The sequence below is a fragment of the Homalodisca vitripennis genome, chromosome 4, assembly GCF_021130785.1.
Source record: "Homalodisca vitripennis isolate AUS2020 chromosome 4, UT_GWSS_2.1, whole genome shotgun sequence".
Lineage (NCBI taxonomy): Eukaryota > Metazoa > Arthropoda > Insecta > Hemiptera > Cicadellidae > Homalodisca > Homalodisca vitripennis.
Window position 1 is genome coordinate 60,408,066 of NC_060210.1, and position 25,413 is coordinate 60,433,478.

The 25,413-nt window shown below is 34.0% G+C and overlaps 1 protein-coding gene across 2 annotated transcripts in view; it reads right to left on the bottom strand.

The window, feature by feature from the left end:
• The window catches only part of LOC124359358 (tyrosine kinase receptor Cad96Ca-like), a 107,188-nt gene that overhangs the window by 14,871 nt on the left and 66,904 nt on the right, over nucleotides 1–25,413 (bottom strand). For both annotated transcript variants that reach the window (XR_006922143.1, XM_046812037.1), the window contains exons 4-7: nucleotides 24,191–24,307; nucleotides 18,729–18,870; nucleotides 16,507–16,659; nucleotides 6,706–6,887 (exon numbers count right to left, since the gene is read on the bottom strand). Coding sequence is in view for 1 of the 2 variants with exons in the window: in XM_046812037.1 (XP_046667993.1) it covers nucleotides 6,706–6,887; nucleotides 16,507–16,659; nucleotides 18,729–18,870; nucleotides 24,191–24,307 (594 nt within the window). In the remaining variant the exon portion in view is untranslated. The remainder of the gene's footprint in view (nucleotides 1–6,705; nucleotides 6,888–16,506; nucleotides 16,660–18,728; nucleotides 18,871–24,190; nucleotides 24,308–25,413) is intronic.

Genomic DNA, 25,413 nt, shown 5'->3' on the forward strand with positions numbered 1-25,413 from the left:
TAACGATTGAAGGATTGTGAATAAAACAGGATTTTTCCGTATATTTTCCATTGTTCATTGACACAATACAGCCAGCAACACTACGTTTCGAAATCTGCAATCTGATCTCTTTCTCAGGTGAATGACTAACCTAATTGAATTTATTCTAGGTAAGGAAACCATTAGACCAGAGCGAAACCATGAAATGAAGTTTATCAAATAACTTTACCATTTAATTTTTTTTACACAACTGTAAGGCTGAAAACCTGCCTGTAGGATTACCTCTGAAAACACTGTTTTCATAGAAGTGAAAGAAACCTTCTCCAAAATAGTACTGAATATAATAACTGAATTAAAATAACTGATCAGTACAGAATTTAATAACAGTCTCGAAAGTATCCCAGATAGATTTAAACAAGTTTCTGAAACAGATAAGAAGCTTAGAATCTCTATACTTAAAAACATTATACCTAAAGAATGTGTATTGCATAAAGATAAGCAAAGCGAATGTGGATGTGAACAATAAACACTGTATCAACCTCAAATGAAAGAAAGAATCAAAATGAAAGATCAAGATGAATGAAATGGAATGAAAGATCATATGCTAGCGCTGTCAATGGAATTAACCCTTCAGTAACTATTAAAAAAAGGCGGAATGTTTTTATTGCAATTCTTGCAACTGTTCAACACTGCTACTAATATGCTGTGCCGATCACTGAGCGAGTTATCCTAATAAATCAACTCTTTTGCCTGTGCGATAAACAAATTAGTTTATGGTGTTGTGGCGTTATTGTGGATTAATTTTATGGCTAAATGCAACATAACCTAGTCACACCATGATAGTGTTACCCATGGGATACTCCTTTCCTCGATATATCATTTTAAGATTACATCATTTCCGTCTAGCGTTGTGCAACCTCAGACCGCGAAGGCCTTCTCTAACGCCACAAAATAAATCGTCGGCCAGATTTACCTGTCTAGCCTGTCAGTAATTACATCATATTTATAATAAATCATAGTTTAAAAAACTAAAAACACGCTTTTATAGAAAACCAAACTAAAAAATAGAAAATAACTTTTAATTGAGAGTTAAAAGTTATTTAACTCTTTTTTTAAGAGTTTATACTATGGTAGTAGAAGGCAAAACAATCATTCATAGTCAATCACCTCAAAATAAAATTATAATAAAATTTAAGTTACAAACAGAATAAATTAATTCAGATTAAAAAGCGTGGGGTGCTTGATACTCGTATATTAAATATTACAATCATTTTATCGGTAATTATCTTTGAGAGGACACTTATGAAATGTAGTAAAATGCACCCCACGCTCTGAATTAATTTATTCTGTTAATAACTTAAATTTTATTATAATTTTATTTTGATAATATTATAATGGAAAACTATGATCAAATTATTGCATTGTCATCGGTCCTTGATACGTATGCAAAGTTTCAAATTAATCAGACTTCTGGAAATTGGTGAAAATTATGGTCAAAGATTCCGTTACATAGATACAACCGAAGCTAATAAAAGCGTGTTAAAAATACAGCTAGAAAAGCATCAGGGTTTGTGTTTTAAAATGAGTTAATGATCTTACTCGTACAACTTTTACTATCTACGTAAACATTACCTATTCTATCAGAAATCATAATTGAAATAACTGATTAACAGATTCATATGTTTAAATATCTCTTACATGTATTATATTTCGCCTACTTCGCAATATATTAGAGTAAAATAAATTTATTGCTCTTAATTTTAAGTTTTTGGAAAATGATAATACTATCTAGAGGTATTTTAAGAAGAGATTTGTTTGACAATTTCGATTATATAAATGTTGAGGGTAAAAATAATAAAAATGTAGTGCACATACAACTACCATATATCTGTTTATAAGTACCCACCCCGTTTTAGGTGATCAAAACGTATTCAAATGCACTCAGGACACCGCTAAAACTAGGATTAACACCTCATTTAGAGTCCAGTATCAAACTGTGACTGCTCACTTGTTTTCGCATGAACAGGTACATGCCTAAACTATATATGGAGTACTCACTCCATAATGAACCTGACCAATAATAGATTCGCTCTCCATGTGAAACACTTTACGACTGCAGTCATTGTGCATTCGAATTTACGTGTTTAAACTTTACAAAATCCATTCTGAATTAAATTAACCGATTAATTTATTATGAGGTTAAACATTACTTGCCTTATACAAAATTTATGGCTAAAGTCCAATGTTAAATTTTTTATACTAGCTTTAACTAAAGAATATGTATTGCATTAATAAATAGTTTTATAATAATATTTAATGAATTTTTGTTGATTTTTAACCCTTATATGAAGGTTTTTACAATAAACTTATCACATTTTATATTTTCAGCAGTTACGGCTTTAAAATTACACCCTTTGATAACTTTTTGAGGGCTAAACATATATTGATTGTCTCTAAAGCTTCTAGGCTTTGAATGTTTTACTTGTGATGAGGAAACATAGTCAATAGTAAATATTTATTGCGGAGACAATAAGTAAATCTGTATAGCCAACGTCAAGTATCTAATAATTTTGACACACATGCCTCATCGAACTCTCATTTACACATAGATTTTGACAATCGTTCTGCTCCATTCATCACGAATTCTTTCCCACCTCAGATCGTAAGTAAGTCTTCTGATTGTGCTGTCTCCCAGTTATAATGAAATTTAGGAAAATTTTTAATAAATTTTTTCATTCTTGGAGAGCATTTTTATCATAAGAGACAGCACTGAACTTCAAGCCTAAGAATATGCTCCATTACAAAAGTATTGGTCGTATCAGAACTCCATTTGGTCCTCGTCTAGTTAGGGATAACATTTCCGTTGCTATAATCATCACTACGGTCATCCAAGGCAGCCATAAAAATTGCTGGTGAAAGATGACAATGGGGGCTGTAGAGAATATATTCATCAAAGTATTTCTCCCACATCTTCCATCTTACGAACTAAACAGGGGTTATTATTGTGAGTAAAATCTTTCATAATATAATTAAATTCTATTTTAATAATTTTATTTCATCCTTATGTTCCTGTTTTTGAAACCCTTAAATTATACATAAATACAAATTTCATTATGGTATATCAGTTATTCTAAAAATTAAAACCATTATCAAATATGATGTATTAATTGTTTATATTAAATCAGAAAATATATGAATAGGTCTATTTTATGTATATAAACAGTATATTAATAAGGATTCTCTAATGTGAATTGCATACTACAAGGAAACTGTAGAAGATGATTTCCCACGAAGTAGTTCATTGACAAGGGCTCTATTTCCAATTACCTTGGTAGTAAACACTGAAATAGCAGTCGCAAAGATAAAACCAACTTGACATTCTCTTCAGACTTGTTACTGAACACTGGAATAACTCTCAATTGTTCGTTGTGATGTTGTTTTATCAAGTTAATGTTTTTGTTTTCTGCTATCTAAGTTTGTCTCTTATATTACTTTTATCTAACAATTTTAGGTTAAAAAATATAAATATATATTATACAGGCTGTCAAAACGTCCTGCACTGGCTTGATAATTCCCCATCGGTAAACAGGTAAAGCAATAAAACTTGGTACAGCATTACTGCATCTTTAAATCTACTTCTTTATGTAACTATCATTTTATTGTATTTTAGAGGGGGAGGGGTGGCCCGTAAAGAGTCAGAAGGAAATGTTAAATTAGAGCATGGGTCGAATAGTACATCAAATGAGGTTTCTGTATTAGTAGAGTAGAATTTCGCAAATCCGAGCTCAAAAGGTCCACGCTTTAAAACATTATGCTGGTTTACATTTTGAAACATTTACAGTGTAGGTCCTGTTCTAAATGGAATAATATTTTTTCTTGACTCAGGTTGTGAAGCTTAACTAAATAAATGAATACTGGACTTATGAAATAGTTCTTGAGACAGTTAGTGACTCGTCACATCCAATAGAGGATTGTTTACAAGGATTTCCACAAACAAATTTAAAGTAAGCATAGGTGTAGATGTACATAGTTTTGAAGTGTAATGTAAGATGTACATAAAGTAAAGTTCAAAACCTAATCTAAAAATAAGAACTTTCTATAATAATAACTGATGCCAGGTTTTTCCCTTTACTATTCATTTCTGCTAAACAACCACTTTTTATAATGATGTACATCTTGATCTATGCTTACATTAACTTTTTTGTAGAACTTCATATAAACCGAATATATGAAAATGGTTCATATAACCATAAACATTCTTAGTTGTTGCATTTGACTATATTTTGAGCTAAATTTACCACCAAATTCAAAGCACATAAGTTGTTTATCATTTAACTGATTTCTGTAAAACACATCTGGAAAATAAGCAGTAGGAATGATATTAAAAAATAAATCCAAACATTAATTTTAAAACTGTCAATAGGCATTCACTGCTGGTAACACAAGCTATTACAGATGAGTAAATCCTGCTACTCATTTATATTAAACGTAATGTATTCCAATTTATCGTAAGTAGTACTATTATGTTTGTAACATTACAAACACACTATATTTTTAACATAAAATACGGCACTCAAAACCTCTAGCTGTTGCCTAATTTAAACAATAAAACTTGTCGATATTGATTCATTAATTCATTACCCTATTATTAATAGTATAGGAGCTAGCAACGTTTTCGAGAGAGAATTTCAGGTCAGCTAAAATTTTGATACGCTGTCTTTCTTGCTCTTTCGGTTGGAGTCCGGGCTATCTGGCTGGCGGTAGTGGTTGCGTTTATTAATGCGCATCTTACCTGCAAAGGTAAAAATCCTGGAGTTTAAAAGAATGTTTTTATGCGTAATTTAAAATTCGTTCCCTTAAATTCTTTCGTTTAAATTACGCATTAAAAAATTCTTTTAAACTCCAGGATTTTTACCTGTGAAGGTAAGATGCGCATTAATAAACGCGACCACTACCACCAGCCAGATAGCCCGGACTCCAATCGAAAGAGCAAGAAAGACAGCATATCAAAAAATCAGCTGACCTGAAATTCTTGTTTTAGAAACGTTGCTACCTCCCGTTTTTTTTTTTTTTTTTTTTTTTTTTTTTTCCTTTGGGATAATGGGGTGGATTCCTAGATCCTCACACGTCAACCTGAGCTTATTGTGTGCCCCTTTGATGTTAGAGGGGTAAGCCTATCTTCGTGCCCTTAATTAGGCTAAGAAGCTTTTCCCCGATACTAGCATCTGGTTCGTCGCCTGGTTGTTTATCACCGAAAAGAGCCCTTCTCCTTGCTCCCAGTCTCTCACAGTCCAGTATTATGTGTTTTGCAGTCTCTTCAGACTTATTGTGCTACCTCCCGTACTATAATTCTTGTTATTCCTGCTGTATAAAATATGTTGTATATAAAAATTAATAAAATATGCCTTTTTGATAACAAGGACAAAGCAAAGCACGACAAACAAATGTTTATACATTAATCTGAAACAGCACACATCCTCAATATATGGCAGGTTTCCTTTGTAATATAAGCCCAGAAAGTGCCCTTTCGAAAAAACTCTCAGCAACTAATCAAAAATACCTGCAAAATGGGACATCCTTTTATGTACTGGCGTTACAAATCCATTACATTACAGACAAGGTAAAATAGTAACACGGACTTTGGTCACATGATGGCAATAAGTACTTCACTAAAGTACTTCGATGTATTGTCCATTCATGTAGTGCACAAGCTGATTAGGGTATAAATTAAGGCAAATCAATCGTTCAATTTAATAAAATTTTAATAATTTATAAAATTCAACAAAAGCTGTTCTTGCAAGATTTATACGTGATTTATAACAAGAAGCAATTTTGTTCTTGAGAGTTATAGAACTATCTTATTCAATCTTAATGATCATCTTAATGTTACATAATATGCATAATTAATTTGATACTACACTGTCCCATATGAAATATGGCGCTTATAGTATACTGTACAACACTGTTCACTGAATTACACTACAAATAACTGAACCCTCTCTGAATCCCAACTCACTTCTCTAGCATGTGTTAAAAGTCAACACGGAAGATCAATGATTCTAAGTCAAGCGTGAAACTCTTTACGAAGTTAATCTCAACACAAACAGTTATTTAGTAAAAATCCAAAATTAACTCGACTTTGTTGATTTCTCCTTCTGTTAAATTACACTTTAGTCGGTAACAGAATTATTTTCTTCCATAATTAACAGTTCATTCACATAACAGTTTGTTTCACATTTTATAAGCCATTAAAATAAGTTCTTGATTTTTTACGGTGACTTTAGGTCTAAACTAAATATTATTCTGTATACAAATTTTTTGTAAATCGTAAAGTATTAGGGCCTAAGCTCCATATGTGCCTTTTGTGGATTTTAAATACATGCAACTTTAGGGCTTCCAGAGTTACAATATTAATCTTACTAGAGTTTTTTAATCCGCCGTATCACTAAAAACACATCAAACAGTTATTCTTAATCTAGTAATTAAGTTTATATAAGACCTGATTTGTTACAACATCCAGTATGCAAACATAATATCACCTAATGTCTTTATAATAATTTATATTCATCAAATATAATTTTTTGTTGGCGCAGTTTATTATTGTTTTATATTTGCTTATTACTAATGGTAAGCTTAATAATGTAATTATTTCAGATACACTATATCGAAAATGAAAACTGCTGTCAATTAAAATAACAATATCAGTTTCATATCTGATACACTTACCCCTTTCCCAGAAAGGAACTCCATGCCCCGTGCCACTTGGTAGCAGAAAGACGTGAGGTCACGTGACGTAAGTGTGGCGGACTTTGCGTGCATGTTGTCATAGTAGCGTTGTGCTCTGGAGTTTCGCAGGTAACTCTGCAGCTTGCCGTGAGGCACATACTCCATTATCACAAACAAAGGATCTGCATTAGAAACGTGTACGTTAGAACATAGTCACAAAACATCCAAATAAAACCTTTAAATTTGCATTTTCTGAAAAAGAAACGCTCTTTTCATTATATCTACTGTTGGTACGATGTTTTACTACGTTATAATTAGATCATAGCGAAGGGAAATTAGTAAAGTATAATTCCGCATTCACTAACATTACAACCTCTTTGTGAATATTATCTTGATGGATAATTAACTGATGTGGTGAATGAATATTTTAATTGATATTTTCAGAATTACCAATACGGTCTGTAAATGAAAGTGATGACGTTACAACTTATTTACTTTGCGTCGGGTCCAATTTGTCTAATGTTGCATCAGAATAATTACACTAAAATTGTAATGCGCAGAAAAGAAGTTCACTAAAAACCACAAAACACTGACTAAATTTCGCTTCATTCGTTCTTTGCTTATATGATTCAACCGTTCGCTCCATTCTTTCAACTGCACTCTATTATAAATAATCGAGAAGCGAAATACATACCTAACAGCAAACGGTTTTATTTTATATCAAGTGATATACATGATTATTTTATATTAGTGATATACATTATGATGTACAATGTGTCTCCTATTATCCCTGATAGGATCATTTGACATAGTTATAAGTTACAAAAATGAACAGTGCGTTTCAATATTACGTAAATTATGTGAAGAAAACTTGGATTTTTCTTCGCGTGCTTTGGGATCTAACCTAAAACACGATATTGAATTTAGTTTTGTACCTGATAAAACAATAAGAACACCCATTCACCCAGATTGTTTTTGTAATTGTGTCTCTGTTATCGAAGCGCTGCAAATAGTCGTTTTGGGCTTCATCGCCGCCGAAATTTTCGGATCTCTTCAGACGTTAGAGGGTAAAATTGTGGTGAAATCAACATACGTATTGATTCAACCGTTCCCCCCACAGCTGCGTAATGTGTACTTAAACTTATGCCTTATGAAGAAGATACGAGTGATGAAGTGATTATATTTAACTCTCGAAACGTAGTGCTGTATTTGTGTAACATACAGCAATGAAAAGTATCTGCATATGTTGCCCTTTTCAAAATTAACCATTGACGATAAGAATTTTAACAAGGAATAGCGTGTCTATTATACACACATCTTTAAATCATACACGGTAAACGCAAAAAGTAAAAATATCTTAATTACAACTAAATAATTTCAAATTTCAATCACATACATTTATAAAATCTTTCTTAGGATGTATTTCCCCATGATACATTAATATTTTTGTTTATTGAGTTAGGTTTTGTAGCAGTGCTCGAAATATAAATGTTCCGCTAAGATAAGCAGAGTACTAAAATGAAAATGTGCTCTAAAATCAAATCAGTTCGTTATCCATTGATATCATTTAAACATTTTTAACATTGACTCTCCACTCTAATATTTGTTCGTTATAATATTGATTGTTTAGAACATAAACTTCAAATTTTAAAATCTCATATTAACACGTAGTTTAAGTTAATATTTCTTCTTTTTTGTCTTTCTGCACTTAATTGTACTCATAATTAGAAAATGGGAACACATCATCTAGTATACGCTAAATTGATGTTTCGCTCAACTAAGGAAGGCTCTCTTGTAGACTGGGTCTGATGTCAAAACTGTGCAACTCCATTGAATGAGTCGGGCATTCTATGAAATTAGAAAACATTAGTTGAGACTTCGGAATTTGAGTTAGTGGCAAGCTAATGAATTGTCTGTCAGTGAGAATGCAATTAGAGAAGAAGAACCAAATCCAGTCATATAACAGTAATGAATCGCGGTTCAACATTAACTTCAAGTAATACTAAAACGTTTTACATTCAGGGAGTCGGGATATGTAACCTGAGTAAAAGCCTCACATCAATAGCTGATTAAAAACGACATGTAGCGCCTACCACAGAGTAATGTTTAGTACTAATGTGCCTGTAGTGGATATCAGTGCAATGTCATGTAACATATGTAACCTGAGTAAAAGCCTCACACCAATAGCTGATTAAAAACGTCATGTAGCGCCTACCACAGAGTAATGTTTGGTCCTAATGTGCCAGTAGTGGATATCTGTGCAATGACATGTAACATATGTAACCTGTGTAAGAGCCTCACGCCAAGAGCTGATTAAAAACGTCATGTAGAGCCTCCAACAGAGAAATGTTTAATCCTAATGTGCCTACAGCGGATATCTGTGCAATGGCATGTAACAAATGTAACCTGAGTAAGCGCCTCACACCAAGAGCTGATTAAACACGTCATGTAGCGCCTACCACAGAGTAATGTTTAGTACTAATGTGCCTGTAGTGGATATCTGTGCAATGGCATGTAACATATGTAACCTGAGTAAGAGCCTCACACCAATAGCTGATTAAAAACGTCATGTAGCGCCTACCACAGAGTAATGTTTAGTACTAATGTGCCTACAGCGGATATCTGTGCAATGGCATGTAACATATGTAACCAGAGTAAAAGCCTCACACCAATAGCTGATTAAAAACGTCATGTAGCGCCTACCACAGAGTAATGTTTAGTACTAATGTGCCTGTAGTGGATATCTGTGCAATGGCATGTAACATATGTAACCTGTGTAAGAGCCTCACGCCAAGAGCTGATTAAAAACGTCATGTAGAGCCCACCACAGAGAAATGTTTAGTCCTAATGTGCCTGTAGTGGATATCTGTGCAATAGCAAGTAACATATGTAACCTGTGTAAGAGCCTCACACCAAGAGCAGATTAAACACGTCATGTAGCGCCTACCACAGAGTAATGTTTGGTCCTAATGTGCCTGTAGTGGATATCTGTGCAATGACATGTAACATATGTAACCTGTGTAAGAGCCTCACGCCAAGAGCTGATTAAAAACGTCATGTAGAGCCTCCAACAGAGAAATGTTTAATCCTAATGTGCCTACAGCGGATATCTGTGCAATGGCATGTAACAAATGTAACCTGAGTAAGCGCCTCACACCAAGAGCTGATTAAACACGTCATGTAGCGCCTACCACAGAGTAATGTTTAGTACTAATGTGCCTGTAGTGGATATCTGTGCAATGGCATGTAACATATGTAACCTGAGTAAGAGCCTCACACCAATAGCTGATTAAAAACGTCATGTAGCGCCTACCACAGAGTAATGTTTAGTACTAATGTGCCTACAGCGGATATCTGTGCAATGGCATGTAACATATGTAACCAGAGTAAAAGCCTCACACCAATAGCTGATTAAAAACGTCATGTAGCGCCTACCACAGAGTAATGTTTAGTACTAATGTGCCTGTAGTGGATATCTGTGCAATGGCATGTAACATATGTAACCTGTGTAAGAGCCTCACGCCAAGAGCTGATTAAAAACGTCATGTAGAGCCCACCACAGAGAAATGTTTAGTCCTAATGTGCCTGTAGTGGATATCTGTGCAATAGCAAGTAACATATGTAACCTGAGTAAGAGCCTCACACCAAGAGCAGATTAAACACGTCATGTAGCGCCTACCACAGAGTAATGTTTGGTCCTAATGTGTCTACAATGAACAGCTGTGCAATGTCATGTAACATATGTAACCTGAGTAAGAGCCTCACACCAAGAGCAGATTAAACACGTCATGTAGCGCCTACCACAGAGTAATGTTTGGTCCTAATGTGTCTACAATGAACAGCTGTGCAATGTCATGTAACATATGTAACCTGAGTAAGAGCCTCACACCAAGAGCAGATTAAACACGTCATGTAGCGCCTACCATAGAGTAATGTTTGGTCCTAATGTGCCTGTAGTGAATATCTGTGCTATGTCATGTAACATATGTAACCTGAGTAAGAGCCTCACACCAAGAGCAGATTGAACACGTCATGTAGCGCCTACCACAGAGTAATGTTTAGTACTAATGTGCCTGTAGTGGATATCTGTGCTATGTCATGTAACATATGTAACCTGAGGAAGAGCCTCACACCAAGAGCAGATTAAACATGTCATGTAGCGCCTACCACAGAGTAATGTTTGGTCCTAATGTGTCTACAATGAACAGCTGTGCAATGTCATGTAACATATGTAACCTGAGTAAGAGCCTCACACCAAGAGCAGATTAAACACGTCATGTAGCGCCTACCATAGAGTAATGTTTGGTCCTAATGTGCCTGTAGTGAATATCTGTGCTATGTCATGTAACATATGTAACCTGAGTAAGAGCCTCACACCAAGAGCAGATTGAACACGTCATGTAGCGCCTACCACAGAGTAATGTTTAGTACTAATGTGCCTGTAGTGGATATCTGTGCTATGTCATGTAACATATGTAACCTGTGTAAGAGCCTCACGCCAAGAGCTGATTAAACACGTCATGTAGCGCCTACCACAGAGTAATGTTTGGTCCTAATGTGTCTACAATGAACAGCTGTGCAATGTCATGTAACATATGTAACCTGAGTAAGAGCCTCACACCAAGAGCAGATTAAACACGTCATGTAGCGCCTACCATAGAGTAATGTTTGGTCCTAATGTGCCTGTAGTGAATATCTGTGCTATGTCATGTAACATATGTAACCTGAGTAAGAGCCTCACACCAAGAGCAGATTGAACACGTCATGTAGCGCCTACCACAGAGTAATGTTTAGTACTAATGTGCCTGTAGTGAATATCTGTGCTATGTCATGTAACATATGTAACCTGTGTAAGAGCCTCACGCCAAGAGCTGATTAAACACGTCATGTAGCGCCTACCACAGAGTAATGTTTGGTCCTAATGTGTCTACAATGAACAGCTGTGCAATGTCATGTAACATATGTAACCTGAGTAAGAGCCTCACACCAAGAGCAGATTAAACACGTCATGTAGCGCCTACCATAGAGTAATGTTTGGTCCTAATGTGTCTACAATGAACAGCTGTGCAATGGCATGTAACATACGGTTTCGTATACACACAAACTTTATACGGTTTTCCTGCAAGGGGCGATATTTATCTCTTTGGGCAAAAAGTTAAAATCTTTGTTTTCATATTTCGCCTTTCCTTATAAAATGTCATATCGAAGATAAGGTAGATTAGTTTTAAATTTATCAACCACCAACTTGTCATGTTGAAGGTTATTCCACAAACATTTGTAGGTTTAACTACTTGAATAGCTGCATACACATTTTAATTATTGTATACCCCAACGTCTTAATAACTGAGAAGATTATGGTCAGATGTAAACATTTTGGCATGTTTGTGATAAAGCTAAAGTTTTTAAAATTATGTAACTCTGTGTCTGTGAGCAAGAAAAGGTTTACGTCTGATATTCTATTATCAGCGCCTTATTTTAGAACAAATTTCTAACATATATACAGTTTTTATTTATTTTATTACAGGCAGTTAACTACGACCTTTCACGCAATTTTTAAAATCTGAATCAGTAATGAAATATGATTAAGCCCTGTGAGATTTTCAAAAGGAAATAGGCACATATAAGATACAAATTATTTTCGTGTTCATAGTTAAGAGGATCAGTGATTATGCAAAATTGCAACTGGCTCTTACATTAGGTTTTACGGAGCATTTAGGGGTATTTCTGGTTCAAATGAATTAGCTTTACAACGCCACAGTTTAATTCGCCTTGTTCGAAAGAAAGTACTTTCTTCCGATCCTGGCAATCTACTTACGACCACCATAGTCTAGTTTGTCCTGTTCTCCCAATGGAGACACATATTTAAGGCTGTCCTTGTGCCAGTCATACACACTCTGTCCGCTAGATTGCAGTAGCGTGATCGTTTTCTCTCTTTACATCTACATTTATGATTGAGAAAAAATTTAGATTTAAACAAATGCTTCATCGTCTTTTGCCAAATTCACCTGAGAGTGTCAACGGCTAATTAGTATTAGCAGGTATTGGTATTAGTATTAGTATTAGTATTGGCATTGACGGAATTTCAATCATCATGGTCAGAGCAGTTAGTCCTTTCTGTATCGGGGCTATCACCTATATCATTAATCTCTCTCTCTCTCCTCTGGCCGATTCCCCTCTGGATGGAAAAAAAAAGCCTGGTCATCCCTCTTCCCAAAAATAGTAATCCTACTAGTGTGTCCGAGCTTAGGCCCATTTCCATTTTGCCAGTTTTGTCTAAGGTATTGGAAAGAATTGTGACAAATCAGTTGGTTTCCTTCCTGGAGTGCAGCGGTGTTTTGCCCGATAGTCAGTCTGGATTCAGGAAGGATTTCAGTACGACATCTGCTCTACTAAGTTTGACAAGCCAACTGTTTTCCGCCAGGGATAAGAATTTATGTAGTAGTTTAGCTGCTCTTGATTTCTCACATGCATTCGATTCAGTGAATTTTGATATGTTTTTGGCTAAGCTGCATTACTACGGTTTTGATCAGGTTTCAACAATGTGGTTTCGCTCTTATCTGATCGACAGAACCCAGGTAACCAGGGTGAATGATCGTCTTTCAGGGATTGCTCTCAAAGAGTCAGGGGTTCCTCAGGGTAGCTGCTTAGGTCCTATTATGTTTCTATTGTATACTGCGGATCTTAATCTTGAGTTATTATTCTGTTCCCTTTACTCCTACGCTGATGACACTCAGCTTGTGTTGTCATATCCTCCATTACAGTCTTCCTTGGCAATGCAGCAGATTAATGCTGATTTGTCGAGGGTCAGGCTCTGGGCTGACGATCACGGGCTTCAGTTGAATCCAAGAAAGTGTTCACTTGTTAATTTTTACCCCTCTTCAAATGCAGTCTTTCTTGGTAATGGACCCTTGGGAGTTTCCTTGGGAGGTGTTCCTTTACAGGTTTCAGACACAGTAAAAATCCTTGGCGTTACTTTTGACAAGCAGTTAACCTTCTTGAACCATGTTCAAAATATCAATCGTGGTGTAATGAATAGGTTAAGAGTGTTGTTTAGGTTTAAGGGGTTACTCCAGGAGGAAGTGAAACTGAAGATTGTCAAAGCTGTGGTTTTCCCAGTTATTGTTTATGCTCTTCCTGTATTTGGGGGAAGATTGACCCTTGAGGGTGCGGTCCTGATTGATAGGTTACAGAACTCTGCTGTAAGATTTGTGTACGGCCTGAGAAAATTTGATCACGTTAGCCAGTATCGCCGTACAGCAAGGATCCTCCCGATAAAGTACATTTTCAAACTCCAGGTGGCTTGCCTTGTTCACAAGGTGTTGCTGACGGGAAAACCCTCTTACCTCAGGGGGATGCTACAGACCCGGGCTGAGATTAGGGACTGTCACACTCGGCAGGACGCCATGCTGGAGGTGCCCAGGGTCAGGCTGGAGATGGGGAGGAATGGATTTCGATACTTTGGCCCCCAGATATACAACAGTGTCCCTCACAGTCTAAAGGCTTACGGATATTCCTCGTTTAAGGACAATCTCAGACTGGCTTTGGAGGAGGAGTGTTTCACCTCTAAATAGCTGTGTAATGTATTAGATTAGTTTAAGTTAGGTTAGATTAGTTTAATTTTATATTTCTCGGATGATGATATAGATTTGTATGTGCCTTGATTAAAAATGTATGACTTCAGTTATTTTGAAAAACAACAATGTAATGTTGAAAATCGCTGCAAATAAAGACGTTATTATTATTATTATTATTATTAATGATATTTAGCCTGTTTAATAAATATTATCATTATTTTACCGATTAAAAATTGGTTTTAGATAAAGTTGTGTTTAAGGGCAACAAAAGCTATACATGTATTATATATAGGCTATAATTTAATTAATTGTATATATTATTTAGATATTACATTACAAGTATTGATTACATGCATCATTAGTCTTACTCACATTATGAATATTATAATATTATCTATCTAAAATTATTATTTTAGCACATTTATTAAATCTATTAAAAAATTCTTAAAATTAATATGTAACCAACAGGAATATATAAATAATACTGTAAGTTTCACTATGCAAGATACGAAATCAGTTGGCTTAATTGATTTGCATTCATTGATGCTCAGTGACCTAATTAACTGTGTAATTTACAGGTCTGAATACATAATCTAAATTTAAAACGTAATGAATTTAATTTACATTTTATTACTCATTAATCCGCTTCTACCTTAAAAGTCTAATTTATGTATACAAAAGTATGAATTATTGATTTATAAAAATACAGGAGTTACTAATTTGATTCATATGTTCACACGATTTAACATTATCAAAATTTAATAAAATGTGTCCGTATTTTGGTTTTTCCAACAAATCTCAGGATATTTTTCTATATTTTTAAACTTTTCATACATTTATAACATTTTCAAAAAGTCTAGATTTACGAGAGAATTCATAAATTAAATTTTAGACATGTATTCATATAAATTGCAAAAAGTATTCATCTCTGTGTATAAAAATTAATGGAGATTGACTTTAAACTAAAACAAGGTAGTTGCACGCCAAACCACTTTTTGCGTAACAGTCGAATGAGGGATGTCCCCAAAGGACATGCACCTTCATCAAACTTCATATTGCCTACTTAAGAGTCTAAATACAAATTCAAGCATTATTCAAACTTTGTGGAATACAATTAAGATAGCCGTTAGTATAGACAGAGCATAGTAAACTTCACCGCTTCAATCCCTATGAGTTGGATGGCATCTGCCCCTCTTTGGAAAAAGAGGTTTAATCAGAACATATGTTAAGTGGTATAATAAACGCTCCTCTTAGCGGCACTATGTTTTAAAATAACTCAACGACGATAGGAGTATATCATAATCGTGTGTCACGTAATAGACTTCACTAAGGTTGCATGCAAATTTTTTAACTCATTTCATTCTCCAGACGTCCTTTGAAAAGATAGACAGATAAACAACTATACAGAAAGGAAATTTTAAGATTCCCATTGACAAAAGAGAAATCGTATCAGTCTAATGAGTGATAGTATAATTATTTCTTACTCAAAAATCAACATCAGTTGCATAAAATGTTGAAATAAAAAGTGTTGATACTATCTAGCTTACTCTGTGCTTTCACACTAGACATGTAAGTAAATTGAAAAATGTTGAATTAATAAAACGTGTAGTTGTGCTGTCGTAAGCAAATATTTACACAGAACACGTTTAACAAGCTATTTCAATTAATACTTAAAATTGGTTTAGACAAAGATGGTATTTGTCGTTACTTTCTAGACCAGTGAGGCGTATCAGAGAGATTTTCGAAATAATAATAGGCCTAAATTCATGCCAGGGACCATAATAATGTCCATGTAAAATTTCAGTACAATCAATACGCCTAAAATAAAAACAAGCAAAAAAGCACTTTCGCATTTACAACAGTATTAAGATTTTCTCGTTGCTATCATGGTTGCCCATACAAGTAAAGTATAAATGTGTTCTAACGCTCAGCCCAACCTCATGGAGTCACATGCACTGTCATCAAACTACATGTTGTCTATACCGAAATGCAGATGAAACAGTTTTTTTTAAGATATGGGTAGACAGACAACATAATTGAAATTCGTTCACTTTTACGAGTGACAGACGACGCTAACGCTAAGCTGCATGCTTAAAAGCGTTGTCATATTAGCACTACCAACAAATGTAAATAAACAAAAATAAAACAATGTATCTTATTACTTTAGTGCCGTAAATAGAATTCTTCAGATTTATGGAAAACATCAAGACAATGACACTTATTGTACCTTTATCAGTGCAGCATCCAAGTAGTCGGACGACGTTGGGGTGAGGATCCAACATCTTCATCACCTGAAGTTCTTGAAGCAAGTCGGACCTCTCTCTCTCACCTGCATTCTCCTTGAGTGTCTTGACTGCTACAAGCGATGGACCTTCTCGTCCTGCAAGGATAACGTATCATTAGTAGGAAGCCTGGAGTAATTTATGCTCCAAGTTTTAATTAATGTACTTTATTTTATTACAGTACAATTTGTAGTTCAAAACCTGTGCTTGATGTGGATCAAGTGTAAGACCGGCAAGCCCAGGGTAAGCGGACTAATACCGAAATAATGAATACTTTATAACGCCAACTTTATAACATGAATTCCGAAAAAAAAACAAGAATTCCGATGAAAAGTTTTCTACCTGGTGTTTTCTGTTCTGATTCAAAAGGTTGTGCTTGCGCTTTCAGGTGAACTGTGCCGAACGGGACAGGACAAAATTTACCCGCACTACATCTAACTGCAGCTCCCTCCGCCGGAGTGAGACACCAGTTGGACAACCGGTGTCCGACCGTGACACAGTAACACACTGCTGTGTGGTGATTGCGTTCTTTAATTTTCAGGAGCAACTCAACTCTGTCTATACTCGTATCATGTAAGGTTGCACCTTTATTGTTGTTTTAACCATATTTATTCTTTTTTATATTTAAACAAATTTAACAGTTTTAACTTATTTATGAAAATGGTGGTAACAGTCCAACAGAGCAAAAATGGTAAACCTATGATACTGTTTAACAACTTCAAATACACAGAGAGCCACGTTCCATACGAATGATGAGAGCTTGGAAATGTCTGGGTAGAAAATGTGGAGCCACGATGAGGGCTAATTCAGATGCTATACAGATCAACTCATCTAGTATTAACATCAAGGCCATCACCCCGTCACGATGAGGACCTTGTAATCCAGTCCTCAACGACCCTCCCCGACAACTGACCGGTCGCCCGCGGCTGAGCGGAGAGCGATGCGACTTGCTCGGTTTTCCCCGAGCCGTCTTCTGCGGAGACCGCCTGCGCCTCGACACCGACTCCATTAGCCTCACCTTCACTCGCGGCACTTAAGACTGAAAACACAAACAGACTAAAAGAATAAATGATTTTTTTATGAACTGAATCATGGATCATTCAATTGAGTCGGACGCACGTATACTAGAGTATACAGATGAAGTTTTTATGCCTAAATCACGGCTCAGCGCGTCATCTTCGCAAGTGTCAGACTGCACGGTGCAGTGCGACCTCCACGCGTGAGACCGACGTGTGAAAGCAAAAAAACGATTTGTCGACATACTGCAATGATTGGTTTGGAGTTGCTGGTCAATAATCCAACGAGAGTGACGCCAACAACACAATCTGCTATCGACAATGTCATTTAAAATCTTCGAAATATCACAGTGGCCGTGAGCAACACAGCAATCGCGGATCATTAAGGCCAAGAGACTATAAAACAATTATAGATATAAGGCCTAGCAACATTGCTGTTCTAGAAGCCTCTCATTTTAAAGAACAAAGGAATTTTGTAAGTTCAAGCCAACCAGTAGAACAGCAGATCCAAGTATTCAATAATTGCCTAAATCTTTATATAAATTTATGCTGTCCTACAAAAATAATAAAGGTATGCAAAAAAAACCAATAAATTGATTACGCAGGGAATGTTGGTTTCTAAAGATAAATTAAAATTCTTTGTCGAAATTTACACATAAAATTCTATTGGAAATTCAGAGATTTATTTCTGAAAATAACCGAAAAGTGATCCAGCAGCGAAATCATATGATGTCTCAAAAAGATTCCTTCATCTAATATTGTTTTCAAAACCGTTTGAAGCATTATTAACAATAAAAACATAGCTCAAAAAATATTAACGTCCAAATTGTTGTCCAAATTATTTTCACTACAACTATTACACCTCTCCTACGGTAGACGACCGAGTAAAACGATTTTTAAGCCTCAAACCTTCTTACTTATTGTTTAACTTGATGCGTTTACTGAAACTCAAAATAATTTTTCTGAATCAGTTTGTATTTAAGATCTGGCTTAATTATTTAACAAGTCGAAACTCTTCTTCTGGACTCAGAGATCAATTTACATAAATGGATTTGAAGTATATTTAAATTGTCCTTCCGTATTGAAATAAGAATATATTTATGAACTAGTGCCAAATTTTTGAGAAGTCTAACAAGAGCTCAGGTACTTGCCTCCAATAGAAATGGCTTCACACTTCCAGACCTGACCGAAGCATCCCTCTCCCAAGATATTAAACACCTTGAGATGATGTCTGGGAAACTCCCACTGGTTCAGCTTCGTGGTCGGGGAAATCAAAACTCCCCCTAATCCACCCTGGTTACAACAGACATAGGTATTAAAAAACAAAGAACGGATGGAGATTCTGAACTAAAATAGAGAGTTTCAAAGATGAGATTAAAACAAAAATTCTAGATTATTGCTTTGTGTAGCACATTCCAACTTTTCTCATGCCCAAGGTATTTAGAGTTGTATAATTAGTACATAATATAGTCTCACAGGTCCATTACTCTACACGTATATCTCAATTTTCTCTTCATCAATGAAAACCATCCTTGTAAAAGTTAGAAACAAGTTGTATCTTGTACTGAATGAGCATCCCTCACCAATAAAGAAGTGAACAGGATTTAATTAATATATTATTAATGTACTATTAAATTGTCTACTCAAAAAAGAGGAGCAATTCCAGTTCGAGCAACTTCTAATAGAAATTGTGTGCGACAGTAATTGTCATAGATAGAAATGCTAGTTCTGTAACTAGTTTGGTAATTATTTTGACAGACAAACAATTTACTACAATCTGGAATATATTGTGTAAGAATAAGTAATAAATGCTGTAATTTCTATTTTATCAATAAATCTTCAAATTGTATCACATTTCCATATATTACAGCCTTGCCTCTTAGTTCCACTCTGAAATATACTAATTATTTTCTTATTTTTCTTATATATTTTAATAATTAATTTTTAGCTTGCTCCTATGGACTAATTAAACGATTATACATATGAACGTTGGATATTATTATATAGTACTGTAGTGTTGACCTTACGATAGCATCGATTAAGTGGCCGTGTATAATATTTGTTATATATCTAGATAGAGTATGCTTTATATGAATTATTTATATTACGACTCCATACTATAATTTTTATAGTTCAGGGGATTTCAAGCAGGGCATGGGCTGATTCAGGGCTTTTGATCTACTGTACGATAAAATACTGTACTATACAACGCATATACATACATTTTTGGGTAATTCTACACGAAGCCATCATTTGATTTAAGCAAAACGTTTGCTTCATCTGACGTTAGAGCCAGTATATTTTTGAATTCATATAATTTAGAATCTATGGCCTAACTGTTAGTGTTATATCGTAAGCAAAGAGAACATATGACGACTTCGAAAACGAAGTATTACATAAAAATATAACCGAATGGAATTCTTATCCCTGTGGAACTCCTCGAGTTCCTTCTACTTTTTCACGGTACGATTGAACTGAACTATTTGCACTCTAACAAATGATCATATGATTGCTACATATTTAATGTTGTGCTTATGAAATACAGGCACGAATTTCATGATAATAGTACTTTCTTTTTCATAATCAAATACGGAAATTAGATTAAATGTACCGATAAGGTCAAGGTTGTACATTTTGTTCTCGTGATAACTAACTTGAATTCAAGTCATTGTCAAATGGATAATGTACATGCACAAGGTTGGAAGGCTAGTGAGTGAAGAATTCAAAAATTGGAAAGTGTGGAAAGCTTGGATGTTTACTTACATTGTCGACAAAATTGACAACACAGAGAAGGAGAAAATCGCTGGGTATAATATTTAAGAAGACATTCAGTAAATGCGACACACAACGGAAGACTGTGTCAAACAATACGTTGGCTGATATTGTGCTGTATGACAATAATATGCCTGAGGAGACAGTCTTTGTTGAGGAGTCCCACTTTAACATCACCCTCTTGTGATATTGTCAAAGCTGCTACTGTAATATTTTCTTCTGTTTCCGGACAATACGGTCACTGCGAGTTTTCTTGTTTTGTGTTTTTATGTATTAGCTGTAACAATGGCATTTTCTAATACTTTCGAAATAATTGTCAATCGTTTAATAGCGGGTAAAGTAGTGCATATTGTCTCCCGTCACGTTTGAAGGACACTCATTGCTGTTTTGTATACTGATCGTATTATTCGTTAATTTTGTTGGTTTCTGAATAGAAGCTATTTTAATGCACTAAGAAAACTATTAAATTGTTCGTATTTACGCTATGTTACTAACACTTTTGATACTTCTTTGTTCTTTTGAGAAACATTAATTATTCATTTAAAATTGCTAGTATGTGTGTTATTCATTAACGTACTTAAATATGGTGCCACATTGACTAACCGTTACTTTCCTTTACATGTTAATCTTTATTTACTAATGGTGTTATTTATTTTGTCATTTTGCTTTTCTATACTTGGTGTTTAAAATTAGATGTTATTAAGAGATCCTAATTCCAAATAAGATTTGTATAAAAATATTTATATTTAAAGCATGTTTATATATTTTATTTTTGTAATAAATATCAAATATTATGGTTGTATTAAACATTGTTTTAGAGTATTTATATTTCTCATCATTAAGAACTCTTGATTACTAAACCATTTTTGTAAATGTCTAGTCAGGTAAGAGACTGATTTGAAAAAATCCTTTGTCATAAAACTTTTAGTGGTATTCTTTTTTTTTAATTAAACATGTTTTCTTTCTTTTTGTAATACATTTTGCCGGTTAAATATAATATTGAACCACCACTAACTAATTTACTAGATTATCGTCCAGTAACGAATCTCAGTGAAAAGGTAACAGTCATCCAAAACTAGATATATATTTTAGATATACCAGTATCAAAAGAAAGGCATGAATAGTAAAACTTAAAATACTTAAAAGTGTCAGGAAGGCAGACAATAAAAGTTTCACGTTTCTCTGTGCCCCACGGCTAGGCAGGAAAGTATTTTAAAATAAGCAATGACGTAATAAATGTAATAGACTGGTTCATCATCAATTTACTATTTTAAACGTGAAATTAGACATTCCTATTATAATAAAACATACATAATAAACACAATAATAATGTAAAAAAATGAATGATAAGGTATTAACAAATATTATAACCAAAGTAATGATAATATCTTAAACGATATTAATTTGAATACTTTTTTATTTTCTGGTCATAATTCATGGAACAGTGATTATAATTATCCTAGAGAGACGATAGCACCTCTTGGGTCTGGAAAAGTGTAAGCCTGTTGTTATGCGACACTAGGCGTGGCGTATTCCTACCTTGTATGTAAGGCCTCACAATATAAAACAAATTCATACAGGATATATGACACATTTTTGTTGGAAGATTATTATTTCAAGGAATTCAATAACGCCGTCTTTGACGTGGTACTATAGCTCCGGCTTAGCTGTTTGATCGACATTATTAGTGCTGACATATTCAGGGACAAAGGTATTATGTAATTATCTATAAAGGTATTGAGTGATTGTATATTATTTCAATGCATATAATTTTGTTAGTCTGATAATTTATGTCAGTGATATATTAGGTGAAAAAGGTTTATTTAAACTTTCAAAATATATTTAGCATCGTTCCAGTAAAGTAAAGTATTATATGCTTAGCTTAACGTACTCTCAGAATTGTCTCATATTTAATTTTTGATACCAAGAAGTGAAAGGGCTTTGACTTTTGTTTGTTATAGTTTTCAAAGGTTTCCAGGAAGCTCATAAAAAGTAATTTCGTGTTGTTGATATAGCCTTCTTAGAAAACACAATATTCCTCTTATAAGACATCAAGGAAAGTTTAGAAACCAAGTGACTGTACATTGAAAATATTACTAGCTTATCTTATATAAATATTATACTATATCATCTATTAGCTCATGTCGAATTGGGGGACCTGTCTCTTTTGAGCTCTTACTTGCCTCAGTATTTATATTACTAAGGCAACTCTTTAAAGTATATTCTTATCTTTAGTTCATAATTTTATACTGAACCTACAAACAACTAAAAATTGAAAAGGTAAATACTCAGTGAGTACGACAGAGCTGATCAAAAGATAAAATCATCAAGAGATAATTGCTAAAAACTTTCATCATATTAAATCTGAGTAATATTGAAGGACCCAACTCATTGAAAACTCGACGAAATTATGAAATACAGACTCTAGAAACTTTCTTATTTGTCAACCAGGAGGATTGATCCTGTTCATTTCTCCTGATTTAATTCAATAAAGTAAATAACTTATTAGAATCTTGAAGAAAGAATATCCTATTTATAATAAAATAAATTGCAAACTTTACATTTCAATAATGTTATATACAGTGCTCATGAAATACTTCTATGTACTCATATAGTACTACACATATACATACTGGGACTTAACTGGCTCAAGAAAGTCCCAATTCAGGTTTAGCAATGAGATGTGTTTATACCCCTAACATGCCGTGTTTATACTCAAACATACAAATCGATGGATACTGTTTCATTCATGAATTTTTCCATGGGTTTGGTACAAAAGAATAACATTTTTTAAAAGGCCATCACAATTTTTGTTGTATTTCCCCTCAAAATTAAAGAAATTTTATAGATGAACATTTTTGACACGTTTTAAACAACTTACTAAATGTGTGTACAGGCTCAGTCACGCATATAATTTAGTTGTAAGATACATAAAAACGTTATGTTTAACTAATAAGATAAGAATAATTCTTTGAAGCAGTACAAATACTTAAAATGTTCTTTATTAAACTTTATTATAAGCTTTAACAAAGATTATTACCAGAACACAATAAATTTTACAGTTTCTCACTGATGTCTTGAAGTAACATTACTGTGACTTTTTCATCGATTTATCCCAAACAAATATAAATACGACGTAATATACACTGAACACAATAAATATAAAAATTATCAGGGGTAGTATCAGAAAAAAGCTACAATGCGATTATTTACGAGTCAACAAATATGCAAGTCAACACATTTACACATAGTCATTATTACCGATTTTAATGCGCGTATGTTAATTATATGTTAACACGACAGTTCGTAATTTAGTGGAAGTTTGGACGTCGGCGTTAGACCTGTCTAAATCAGTATCTATCTACTTATAGCTATAATATTCATAAAACATAATAAATGAAAGTGCAAAAATTAGAATTATTGAGCTCAAATACATATTAAATTCAATTAAATGTACACAAAACTTCTAATTGAATATCAAAATACTTCAAACGCATGCCCTGTGCATATATTTGGTTTGGCTCTGCTTATTTATTTAATACTATTTTTAAAGATGTCCATGACAACTAAGTAGAGAGAAAGGCATTGGAAATATCAGGGTTTCTTATTGAAGGAAGGCCATGCTAACATAGAAAATTTCAATGTGTACTGATTCAAATCATAAAGACGCAAATATATCGGTGTAACCCATTCGCAAAATATTTTTTACAGCACCAAATGATTTTATTGGAACTTTCAGTCATATAAAAAAATCCAATTTAATTGTATTACTTATACTTAAAATAAACTGTTGAAAACGTAAATAATTGTGTACTAAGTACTTTACAAATTACAATAATACCTGAGGGGTTTCATTGTCCCATGCCTCGTAGCGGTTGCTGTAGGCTCGGGGGCCAAGCCACTGGTGCATGGCCATCGGCTCTTCTGTCACACCTCCATTGGCAGAAATCTCTTTGTCCTAAGGCCAATGAATATATTACGTGGTCCCATTCAAGGTACACATTTTACTATTTAATACTATTAATTAAATGTTCTATACAAGGAGATAGCTTACAACACTTGTGTTTTAATATAGGCTAATGCTCTAATAACGAAAAGAATGCAACACTAGATATATTTCGTTAATCGTCTATCTGAAGCAGCCCTTTGAGGTTACAAGAACGACGTTCGTTTTTAGTCTAATACAAAAATAATTCACATACCTACAATGACCTATATTATTATGTCGAAAATCAGTAAAGCGCATTTTTGGGAATTAATTTTAAAATAAAATATTTATAGAATTTATAAATTTATGTTGTTGGTCTAGGAGCTGAAAGCCAATTTGTCACTCAACCCTGTTTCTCTTAATATATGTTGAAGAGTCAGCGGCGCTAATTTTGGTTTCAGATTAAAATTTTTGCTCCTAGAGTATGTAGATCTTTCAACAAATTGTTAAATTAAAGAGTAAATAAATTGTCATCAGGCTTAGATATAGAGAAATTCGATTACAAAACACATCTATCAAATGGAATTTATCTCTTTACCATGAAATAGTTATGGTAAATAATTTAAATAGTACTGGTAAGTGCTGCTGTTAATGTTTGTATATGTTTAAGTATATGATTGCATTATGACCTATTATACTACCAACGTTAACAAATTAGATTACTAATACGTCGAATGAGACAATTCGCACAATGACATTCACAATAGATTAAATGATCTAAATAGCATGTGTTTTACATTAATTAATTATAACGGCATACTGTTCAGTGGCATGTGTTACAAGTGAAAAATTTTCAAATTCGTTAAAAATACAATATTATAATCCTTTCTAAGAAAGCATATCATTTGCAAAATCCTTCTGTATACAAGTAGAGTCGTCTAATTTATTAATTATAAAGACTAAATAATTTAAGTTTCTCAAATTATTAGTACTTCTTATTGGAAATAAGTTTAATAGACCAGTTTACCTTGCTCAAATTTACTTAAGCGCTGCCATAAACTGCACCTTGACTGAGCTTTTGCGGTCTAATTATATTCGTAATCAAAATCTGTTTACGTATTTCACATTTTTGTGAA